Raw genomic sequence first — 12243 nt, 5'->3', positions numbered from 1 at the left:
AAAAGAAAGACAGTCTGTCATTGTTTAAAGAAAGCATCATTTCTAAGTCAGCTAGTGTACAGTGTGTTTGAATGATGTCACCTTTCAAATGCTAATCACATTTTGTTAAAACAGAGTCTACACAGTGTCTACAGTACAGGGTTTACATTACTGTCATGTTCTGTAGATCTGCATATTCATTATGATTATAGTATTTTTAGTCATTTGTAGACAGACCATGTAGAGAGAACTTGTTTGAGAAGTTACAAAGGGAGAGAATGTTACCGAGGTGAAGTTGGGATTACGGTGTAGTTGAAGTTAGTGTGCCACCATTTAATGCCGAAACAAAACTTATTTATACAGTTATTCTTTATGTTCATGCTTTGTCTTATTAAACAACTAAACAAGAGGTTTACCAACAGTTTAAAAAAAAAGATAATTCCCCCTGGAAACATTGGTTCATTTCTCATCACAAATCTTGATAGCCTTGCTGGTATGAGGACACTCTTCTTTGTTTTATTGTTCCTGAATTAAACAGATTGGACGCGTACGGCCCGAGGCTGGTTCCAGACCTCTAAGTCACTGCCCACACCCCCAATTTGTTCAGTGATTTTCTGGGTAGAGAAACACTTCACCAACCAGACTTTTGGTAGGCAGCATTAGCAATAGGGACCTCATCCTCCTATAGCTTCCTATATCCATGAAACATGGCAGAAAGATGGCCACAATGTGACTGTACAAGTTGTTGTAGTTTTACTATGTAACATTTTACAGATGTTGTGGTTTTAGCTTATTGCAGGACGGTTTTTACACCACTAATGCAAAAGATGTACAGTAACGGCACAGTACCACTCACTTCAACATGTATATTTTATCATGGCTTTTTATTTACTGAAGCACATGTACCGTCCTTCCAATGTGGTGCCACTTATGAGACCCAGAACCTGCTCCAGGCAACACTTTTTCAAAACTTTTCTCTCGTCTTGTTGCCTTAAGTTGAACTGTTAACACGTGCCGATTTACAGCCGGTCTATATTCCACGCCGCTGCACACACTGGCCAGGAGCACCAGTGGGTAGAGCAAGGGCACACTCTGTGGACCATGGTAATGGGTATGAAATGTCAGTGCATCTGTACGTGCACTCTACCTATCCTTCCCTCCGGCGTCATCTTTTCACCCCCTGTCTTTTTTTGCTTTTTCATGGGGCTTTTGGAGCCGTTCTCTTACACCTAGATGAAATCACAGACCGTATAGTGCCGCTCAGAACTCACTGTGCCATTGAACTGTCATGTCACGTTGTTTGTTTTTCCTTATTTGTTTGCTTCTTAAATCTTAAAACACATGTTTTTGTATTTTTTATATGCAGGTAGGTTTGTTAATTGCCACTTTAGCTATAGAAAAAGCTGTTATGCTTATGTTTTCCTTCACCTATATCCCACATACTTTTTATGGTAGTAGGAATGGGGAACTAGCGATCACTCTATTCTTTTGCATTGTTTTCTCGTATACAGCAGTAATGAAAATCAACTGCAGTGGATCCAGTGGGTCACTTTAGTCGGTGCCTCTCTCTGATAAGACTTCCACAGTCACTCCGCAGCTCGGAACCAATAATGAGCCTTGTACGATACAGTGAGAAACAGTACCCACTACTCCCAAATCTCAGGAGTGACAACAAGCAGCTTTTCACAGAACAAGCAGAGGCACTTCAACTCTGTCTGTCGCTCACACGCTTGTGATAACGGACACACACTGCTAGTATACTGTTCCTCAACTGACAAGCTTTGAGGCTCCCTGTGCAGATTATTCCTCTATGACTCACTTGTTTGACACAATCCCTCCTTCTTGGAGCCACTTTGTCACTTACTGACAACTTGAGAAGATACTGAGCTGATTTTAGCATGTTACCACTAATAATCCTGTTAAAGGCTCTAAGGTTGCCATAATTTATAAGAGAGGCTTGTGCCCAGAAGTTATCTCATTTAGGGGTCAGACGAGAAAATCACTGTCACTCTTTTGTTCATCTGCTGTCGGACCTTTTATGAGACACTTTGACAAGGTGCTGAGTCTTGTTATTCTAGAAGAGCTCTAATAGAGCAGCTCAGTGACTACTGTATAACAAGAATGGCAGTTCAAGTCAGATTTTTCACTCATTAGTTTAGTTAAGGTAAAATAGTGTGATAAGTTATTAATCAGTTATTGAATTAATTTTAATTTAACATTATAAAGACAATTAACAGAATGACATCTTCCCAGTTTCCGTACTCCATTACTTGACCACGACTTCAGTTTTTAAGCACTGGTTTAAATGAACAGTATATAATACAAATACCAGTAGTGAACAAAGTACCTATTACGGTAATTACTTTATTTTCTTAGTATTACACACGTGCAGAGTTTAAAGAAGTGTAAATATCAAGTATTAGTAAGTAAGTAAGTAAGTAAGTAATTAGTAAGTAAGTATTGTGGATTCATGAATTAAATTATTAGCCACTAAAAGCAACTATGCACCACATAAGTGAAGTAAGAAATGAACAAGTGAAACAGTACACAGATGGAGGTGCATATGGAAATGTGAGCAAGGAGGGATGGAGTAGTTGAGTCAGCAGAGGTTACACAACCGAGAGGGGGGCTTCATACTGGTGCTGTCAGTGGCTGGCACTTTAACACACATTGACTATTCCCATTTCCTTTCCCAATTTATCCACTTGTTTTCCTTGGTTTAATCAATTAATCAAACAACATAATGAAGGGAAAAGGAGAATCACTTTAATACAGGAAGAGAAATAAAACAGAAGAGAAGAGACTGATTTTGGCAGGTAATGTGGAGAGACCTGGCACCATACTGAAATCCAACTAACACAAAAACTGCCAGAAGGGCTGCATGGCTGATTCTGTGACGCTGAGCTGCCATCCTGATTTTTCCGCGTCATTTTCACTGAAGTCACAATGCCCCCGTGGCCTCACTAACCTCAAACCCTCTCCTTCATCCTCCTCATACCCGTCTGAAAGATCTCTTTGACATAAAACTTAGTTTTCTGACAGTATGAAAACTATTCTTTATATTCACAACGTTAAGAACATTTTTGAGTGTGTGAAATAAATTATCAATCACAACTATAATCACTTTGTAATTAACATTTACCGTAGATGTCCCATGTGGCAATCCCACAGTTCTCCAGGCATGTCAAAGCAAATGCTAAGTGTTTTTTGCAATTCTTTTTCTTCTCAGCATGGTGCAGATGCCATGTTGTTCCAATGCAATAAAACACCTGAGACAGATTGAGGGTGTCACAGCTGTGATGTCTGAAAATTCATGGCAGGAATAAGAACATGCGTCACTATTGTGAGAGACAACTTCAGACAGTGAAATGGCTCATTAACCTTAACATTGTAATGTAAAAGGCATATACAAGCATGATGATGGGCATGTTTAATCTATAATCTTTCATTTAAGATTATAGATTTGGGTTTCCATTGAAATGCTAGTTTGATAAATTCTCCGTTCGTGCCTCTTTTTAAAAATCAGTTACTGACCTACTTTTTTAAACAGGCATTTGGTTGACCAGTCCCCACGTAATTTTATTTTTTATTTATATTTTTTATGTATTACTCTATGCTATTAATTGTGCACTATTTTAATATGTATCATATTGTATGTTTTATGTTGCACTGTGATTCTTTCTGTGAGCGTTATATGAATAATTTACTTACTTGAGGATTGGGGTGTCTTGCCTACATGGGGATGTAAGGAAAACTAAAATGTGAATATGTACAACCCTGCCAAATGTTTCGTAGAACGTAAGCCAGGTGTTGTCGTCTTTGTTTGTGTACACAAATTTACATAACCTTATCGCCAGGGGACTATAGTCAAATACCAAAAACGACTAACTGCATCAAACAAAATTAACGACTGGATGTGCCAGAACTTTCTGAAATTAAATGAAGGAAAAACTGAGGTAGTTGTTTTTGGAAAAAAAGAGGAACGATAAAAGTCTGCGCTCAGCTTCAAACAACAATGTTAAAAACAACAGACAAAGCCAGAAATCTTGGTGTAGTCATGGACTCAGACCTGAACTTAAAAGCCACATTAAGACAATAACAAAGTCAGCCTACTATCACCTTAAGAACAATATCAAGGGTTAAAGGACTATGTGTCAACAGGACTGGAAAAACTGGTCCATGCTTTCATCTCAGTAGAATGACTACTGTAACGGGGTCTTTACAGGTCTCCCTAAAAAATCAATCAGACAGCTGCCGCTGATTCAGAACGTGCTGCTCGAGTCCTCACTAGACCAAGAGACTGGATCACATCAACTCCAGTTCTGAAGTCTTTACACTGGCTTCTGTGTCTCAAAGAATTGATTTCAAAGTACTTGCTAGTTTATAAATCCTAACGGTTTAGGTCCAAAATACATTTCTGATCTGCTACTACACTAGACCCCCCCAGACCTCTCAGGTCATCTGGGACGGTCTACTTTCTGTCCCAGAGTCAGAACTAAACAGGGTGAAGCAGCTTTCAGTTTCTATGTCTCATCTGGAACAAACTCCCAGAAACCTGCAGATCTGCTGCTACTCTCAGTTCTTTTAAATCAAGGTGAGACCTTTCTTTTGATGCTGCCTTTCTTTAAATTAATGCTCATTTCTTTAAATTTCTATGCGCACTGTAACTTTTTTATTTTGTTTTTATGTGTCCTAATGTTTCTATTTTGTTTTTAACTGTCTATTCATGTGTCTTATTGATTTTTAATGCTTATGACTTTTAACTGTTGTACTTGTGTTTTATCTGTTTAATGATTTATTGAAAGCACTTGAATTGCGCATGGTGCTGAAATGTGCTATACAAATAAAGCTGCCTTGCCTTGCCTTGCCTTACTTACCAGGAGTATGTTTCAGATTCCACTTTGGCAATTAAGCAGCTCAAGTGAAGTGATGACCTTTCCATTTACAGACCTGCTGTAAGCTATTATCAACATTTTTATAAAAACAATGTATCAGATGACACTGTGAATGTGATGTGCTGAAAATTATCACCTGAATCTGCAGCTCCTCCCAGCTTCACGGAACTTTATAGTGACTTTCGGCTTATGGTTTAGCTGGTTTGGTATGGTTTAGTCCACAAGTTTACTGTTTTGGTTCACTCTCGCTGCTTTCATAGTTGCTTTCGGCCACAACAAGCAGCTGTTTTCAATGGGAAAACTCCTAAACCCATTGTACACTACCTGCTCAACACCAAACAGCAGACAGACACAGTTAGAGACTAGCTGGTGAACATAGTGGACCATTTAGCAGAGCCAGATATTTGGCCAGAGGTCTGACCTGAAGGTTTAACCTTTCTTAAAGAGGCAAATTCACCAGGTGTTCTTGAGCAAGACACTACAAATTGAAGAATCTTATGCAGCAATCAATAAGGCAAATTAATTTGTATTTCCCTCCTAGCAATGCAGTGGATCTACCAATACATTGTGTGTTTGTCTGTGCTGTAAATGGGCTTGAAGAGACTGGCTGAAGGGGCCAATCAGGGCCTCTCTGTCTGCGAGCTTATTGTCTTGTCTAATGAGGCTGAGATGTTTGTTACAGGCCTGGTGTGCTGCAACAGGAGGGATTTGTTGCTGAGTGTGTAGATGCATTGTATCACCTTCAACCACAGTTGGTTATGTGGAAATGATGCATATTATTTGTAAAAAAAATAAGGTTGTTCTCTGTGTACCTTCATTGCTGATGGTAAGGGTGCAATAGTGTTAACCATAGTAGTGTAGCCTCTTTGCTTCTTTAGTGCAAGAGACACTGATGATGTAACATGTATGTTTCCCCCAAAGCTTCAAAGCTTCTTGTTATACTCAGAGTTGGATTAAACTGTCAGAGGTCCCCAGGGCAAAAATCTCCTGTTTTTCACACTCTCTATGCATTGTGCACAGTTGTTCTTCCAGGCTGGTATACTACTTTCCCCCAGAGTTGCTGTTTGGTAATTTGAACACAAATTCCTTTTGTAATCTCTACTCTGAAGTAAATAAGTTCTTAATGCTAGATTCTGACCAAGAAATGTTTTTCAAGACATCCTCATTATGTCAATAAGAGTTTAATTGATCACTCAACTTATCGTGCACATCCCTATCCATATCAAACAGTGTTTTGTGTAATTACTCTCATTTTGTGTTATGTTAGGTTCATATGTCCATAAGGATACTAATAGACAGGCTCTCATTGGCTAGCTGTTAGCCAGTCAGAGTCAAGCAGCTTAGCTCGTTGAATATTCATGAGAACTGGCACAAATCGAGTTGTCTTGCAGGCTTTCTATGCCACGCTAGAATGGCTTGAAACAAGGTAACCAAGACCATTTTTTCCACACAATATGTTACAGAGTATATGGTAGATATTCAGACATTACCAAAAAATAATGAAATACGTGTAGCACCTTTTAAGGTTCCCTTATACCTCTTTCACATCATTGACCAGGGTTGTCTGACTAATGGTCAACACTTCTTTTGGAAATTCAAACCAAGCCAGTCAACATGGGCATATCCCTGGTCAAGACAGTTCAGTGATCACCTGAGTCCCAACCCGGGAACAATGAATAACAATTATCTTGTGCTAGAAATGGGTGGGGCTTTACACGTCATATTCAGTGAACAGTTAACTTGTCTCATACTCCAGTCCAGCTGTATACTACAAGAACTAATATGTTTTGTAGCTACTTGAATTTGTCACTATACCGTAGGAAGTAAAGCCCGACCAATAAAGGATTTCATTATAAATGATTCTGATAAATGAATATAAAAAAAAGAAGTATAAATCGCCCATTATAAATGCCGATACCGATAGATCGAGAAATGCCTAATATCGGGCTCTAGTGGGAAGAGAGAAATAAAGCTGATTTTGTGTTTGTTTTGCAGGGATTACATTCTAAAGCATAAATAACCATGTAACATTTATCAGATGATTTTGTGCAGACAGATTTTTTTCCTATTGCAGCAGCTGGACCGGGAAGTAGGTGACATGTTACTAGTATTGATTTATTACTATTTTAAGATGGTGGGAGAACATTTCTCTCTGTTTGATTTCATTAAAAGTAAAGTTGTTTTCACGACTCCTTTTCTTTTTTTCTCTTCTTTAAAAAAAAAAAAAGAGGCATTCAAACAGACAGTCAACCTGGGTTATACTCTGATTAAGCCATTGGTATGAACGGGATCTTATTGTCATGGTTACTATAATAAACACTTTTTAAAGGTCAGAATGATAGTGGTCCTGATTACAAGAAACCAAAGTTGCCTGTTGGTAATTTTGGAACTTAACTAATACACTTTACTGTTAATTGCATTCAAAAGAAATAATCAAGTTTGCATCCGTTTTCAGCATCGTCAAGAGGATGTGGCCTTACTGTTTTACAGGAAGCAATTAATGTGTGTATGTGTGTATATGAGATTAATTTAAGTATCAACACTAGTCTAATGACTAATGATTAGTGTGTGCTCTGACCTCATTAAAATGCCCAATAACTTCATTGTCTGCGGCAACCTCATTACAATTTACCATGTTCTCATCACAGTGCTGTGACAACCCCCGTGCTGTGTGATCATGTAATCTGGAATCATACTGACTGACAAACTGAATGAAGTTTCCGTACCTGTTTGTCTACAGTTTGCTGCAGTTTTACAAAATAAATGGTAAAATACACATTCAGTGCTTTAGTCTTGCATTCCCAGACCTATCTTCACAGCGTTGGAGTATGGTCAATGGGAGGAACATTCGGCACCTGAGCGACGCGCCAGATGTCAGGCTTGCTCCCAGCAATGTACATCCGTTGAGCCAGACTAGAGGTGTTTGAATGTGTGTGAGAGGTGAAACACATTACTTTGCTTTTAAATTGCTTACATCTCAAAACATCTGCCAGATGATGCGGAGGAAAACTGCTGGACAGCAACAACCTCAAAGAAAGGCAGCCATCTGTTCCCACTTTCTGACTCTGATATAGTGTGTGCATGTTTGTGTGTTTTTATAAGTTCTTTTATCCATCCAGGTATCTTTGTGTGTTTCAGGTGAAGAAGCTGCACTAATAACTTAGGCGAAGAGTTGGACTGAAGATGCTGTCAACACTGTTTACTATGCTGCGGACCTTCACTGAGCTGTAAGAACTACTACGCCTTTTTTGTGAATGGCATGTTGTAGATGTATACCAAACACTGTATTATCGCTACAGCAAGCAGTTTTTTGGTAAGAGCTGGTTGTCGAAGAGCTACAAAATGTGTCAACTAGTCACGTTTTTCCTAGCCCTAAGATACTTTGCGTAAATTGCAATGTAAAGTAACTCCTTACACAAAACAGGCGACTGCTGTAGGTGTCTTCCTTTTTTTTCAGAGCTTTTTAGAAAATAAATGATGGAACAAACAACCACAACACAACCATTTCATAACATTTGAGTCAGCCATAAGCTAACTTATTTTGTTGCTCCAACCTGAGGTATCTTGAGGCAGGCAGAGGTACAGTATGAGATCATTATGACCTTATCCTGTTGAAGGTGTGGCAGGCTGTATTTCCCTGTCATCTATTTACCAAAAAAGCTCAGAGAAAAGGAAAGAATAATTTAAAGTCGCGTCCATAATTCATGGTGTAATGGAGCGAGGAAAAACATGCATGAAAAACAAGCTATCGAAGGCCTACAACACTTTTAACTGCATGTGGAAATGAAAAAAAATGAAAAACTCAACCTATAACTAATGTAAATCTGAAAAGGGTTTAAAAGGGACATCCTTTAATACCCCCATTAAAAGATTTAAGGATTAAAGACTTAATCCTTTACTTCACCAAATTTATTTTACACATTACCAAATCGTTATCAATCCGTCATGTAGCAAATGGTGTTTTCCCTTTGCACTTTTTTGATAGCCGTTTGATTTTCAGCCTAATACATAGTGCTGGCTTTTTGTTAAACTTTTAATTCATGAGTTGTCGAACTTCTCCAAACATTACCTTGAACATCACTGAAACATATTTGACTATCTAGTAAGTAGGTACTCTGGCAGCTGTTATTGCTGGGCTCCACATTGACATTTTTTGTTGTTACCTTTCAGTTCACCCAAATTTTTGCGAAATGCTATTCATTCTGCTTTTTCATTTTTCTATTTTTGTTGCTTTTCTGTATCAATAATTTCTATTACACTCTCTTACTCCATAGGGATGATTAAGTCTCACTTTACATTGACTAAAGCCATCATAATAAAAATAGCCATCCCTTGCATCACTAAAGCATTTTCCCTCCCCACCACATGGGGTCACACTTTGTTGCTCCACCCCACTAACATCTGCCTCCAGTCTTGGGATGATTACGACACTTAATTGCAGCAACTTATCATTGGATCCCGAGCCGGTGTCCAAAAGGGAATCGGGAGAGAGAGCGAGAGGGAGAGAGGAAAATGAAAAGGCAAATACTTATGCATGCACTGGGTCTGTTGAGGCAGAGAGCTGGTCATAAAGCCCTAATGGATGTCAGGCTGCTGAGACAGCACAGGTCTCTAAGATACACCTCATCAGCAACAGCACCAATGTCTCAGCAGCACAACCTGTACTGTATAACAGGTGACACAACCTCAAAAAAATGAATGGGACAGATGTTGAAAAGAGAGGGAGCGTTGTGTGTTTTATGTAATGTTAGAGAGAAGGTGGAGGGGCACAAAGGGATGTTTTGTTGTAAAGGAACACTGGCAGTAGCAGAGGGTGAAATATTGTGCTGTGGTTGTGCTGCTGTAGGTGATTTTTTTTTTTTCTTTCGGGATAAATGACAATGTTCATTTTCCCCAGCTTTTTGTGTCATTCTCGAGGGCCAGCAGTCAGATAGGAAAATTGGGAAAAAGACCTGATACATGCAAGCGATGGCAAGCAATGGTAAGAAAAAACCAGCAGGGGAGCGCTTTGCACTAAGATGATTTCAGCAGTATCACCCGGGACAGACTGAAGTAGGGCAGAAGATAATTGTAGGTCAAAATGTGCTTTGGGAGAAGAACAACATGGATGTGTATGTGTGCACAGGTGCTTGGATGTTAGTCTTTGTGTGTGTGGTATAGGCCTGTGTCACACTACCTGCTCCCGGTGCACGGAGTAGGGAATCAGAACTTTCTGTCAACAGTCCCTCTCTCCATGAGGATTTATATTATTAGCCACAATGTCTAAACCATCTAAGGTAGATTGACCTTGAGCTACGTGGTTGTGAAACGAAAGTTTCTGCTCCTGTAGAAGCTAGAAGCCTGAATGAAATCAACCTTGTTTTAAGAAAAACATGTTTTATTCGCAATCTTATGAAGAAAAACTACAGTACCCACAATCCTAAGCGTAAGAGCAACGTCTGTGATTGGTCCAACTCGCTGTTATCATAGAAATATTTACCGTACCTGCAAAACTGCAAACGGCTAGATCGAGCTTCTACCATTGAAGTCTATGATAGTTTCTGTACCGGATCTTGTACTTTTTGCCTTTTTGGTCGTTTTCAAAATGTGTTTTACTTTGAGAGTGTTCATTTACAATCCAAACCACTTTGTCGTAGGTGACTTCAGGCAGTTTGCTAAGAGACTTGGTCCAGCAGTATCTATCGAGCTCCGCCATTGTAAAAAGCTAGCCGGAAGAGCCGTATCCCCACTCAATTACATTCTTTTGGTCTTTAGTGGTTTATTGGTTAAGTGACGTAGGCCTATTATGGCTGCAGTAACTAATAAAAATCCATCTTCATAAATCATGGCACAGTAGAAAATCTGCCTGTACTAATACATCAGGAATTCTGCTATTAATAATACAGAATTTATTCTTTTAGGTGGCTGGCCCTTAACATTTACAGTGTACCGCCACACTAGCAGCTTAGGTTGTAGGCACAGTGGTGCTTTAGGCTAAATTCTAACGTTGACATGCTAACATGCTCACAATTATGATGCAAATATGCTGATATTTTGTAGATATAATGCCCACCATATTCATAATGTTATTAACAAAACAATGTCAGTATTGGACAAATGAAAATGTTTCTCTGATTTCAGATGAAAAGCTGATGGATCAGCGACATTATAACAATTCATCCTAAGGGGAACATGAACGTATGTATCAAATTCTATCCAACAGTGGTTGTTGAGATAGTTTGGATCAAAGTGGCGAACAGACTGACATTACCATCTATAGAGCTACGCTAGCATAGCTGAAAACACAAAATACATTTAGATCTAGCAACAACACATTTCAGATGTAGACAACTGCAGCGCATTTAATCTCACCGCTTATGACCGATTTCTGACATATTTCCCAGCTTCCACTGCCCTCGTCTTAAAACATTTTAACCATTATGTTGCATTTTCTGACCAATCACAAACTGACCCTCGCCTACCATGAGCCCATCTTTTATAGAGGAACTGCCTATTAAAAAACATGAACTGCATCTGATGTAATACCACCAGCTAGAATAGAGTTGGCCCTCCTTTTATGGAGCTTGAAATCCTGGGTCAAGCGTTTGGCACACAATCTTTTAGCGTATTAATATCAATCTACAGTCAAAGCTTCAAAGCTAAACAGAAAGACCGTTGTACTCAGCAGTGATGCCATATGGCATGACACTCCAGCTTGGTGTTCTCGGAGCTGTCAGCCACCAGTGTTGAGAGCAGTGTTCTCGCCTTGTTGCAAACACCAAACAGTCTCAAATCAAGACCTCTTCATGCAAGGATGTTGCATGATGATGCAGGGTTGTAGTTGCGGCTTGGTGTGCAGGTGTCTGGTGCTGTAAGCATGTAATCAGTGCTTAGGGGGTTATGTCTGAAGTAGACTAATCAGATGGAAGATGGGGCCTCTATCAGCAGGTGTAAATCAGCAATGATTATCTCACTGTGTCTTTCTCCTCTCTTTTTCAGCCTCTTTCTGTTCCTCTCTTCCCATGAATGAGTGCAACATTAAGCAGAACTATGCTAATGGACTTGTGTCTTCCGACCATGCTGCCCTTGTCGGGCTCCAGGCTTAATCTGGCTTCTTTGCTCTCCGCTTCTTGTCCTTCCTCCATTGCCATTTTTGTCTCACTTTCTTTCATGTCTATCGTCCACCTGTCGGTTTATGAAACAGGTAGCTCTAGAGCTGCAAAGATAAATTGAATAGTTTTTAATTAAAATTAATTGCCAACTATTTTGATAATCAATTAGTCGGTTTGAGTAATTTTTTAAGACAAAAGTAAAAAATTCTTTGATTCGAGCTTCTTAAATGTGAATATGTTATAGTTTCTTCTCTCCTCTATGACAGTAAACTGAATAT

At 39.2% G+C, this 12243-nt stretch overlaps 1 protein-coding gene across 1 annotated transcript in view; it reads left to right on the top strand.

The window, feature by feature from the left end:
- The window catches only part of sphkap (SPHK1 interactor, AKAP domain containing), a 120756-nt gene that overhangs the window by 54375 nt on the left and 54138 nt on the right, over nt 1-12243 (top strand). Inside the window, exon 2 of the mRNA XM_032511255.1 lies at nt 8013-8101. Within this exon, the coding sequence (XP_032367146.1) occupies nt 8058-8101 (44 nt within the window). The 5' untranslated portion in view covers nt 8013-8057. The remainder of the gene's footprint in view (nt 1-8012; nt 8102-12243) is intronic.

The sequence above is a fragment of the Etheostoma spectabile genome, chromosome 3 (assembly GCF_008692095.1).
Source record: "Etheostoma spectabile isolate EspeVRDwgs_2016 chromosome 3, UIUC_Espe_1.0, whole genome shotgun sequence".
In the NCBI taxonomy this organism is placed as follows: Eukaryota; Metazoa; Chordata; class Actinopteri; order Perciformes; family Percidae; genus Etheostoma; species Etheostoma spectabile.
The sequence above is the reverse complement of the archived record's forward strand: the minus strand, read 5'-3'. Positions and strand labels throughout refer to the sequence as shown.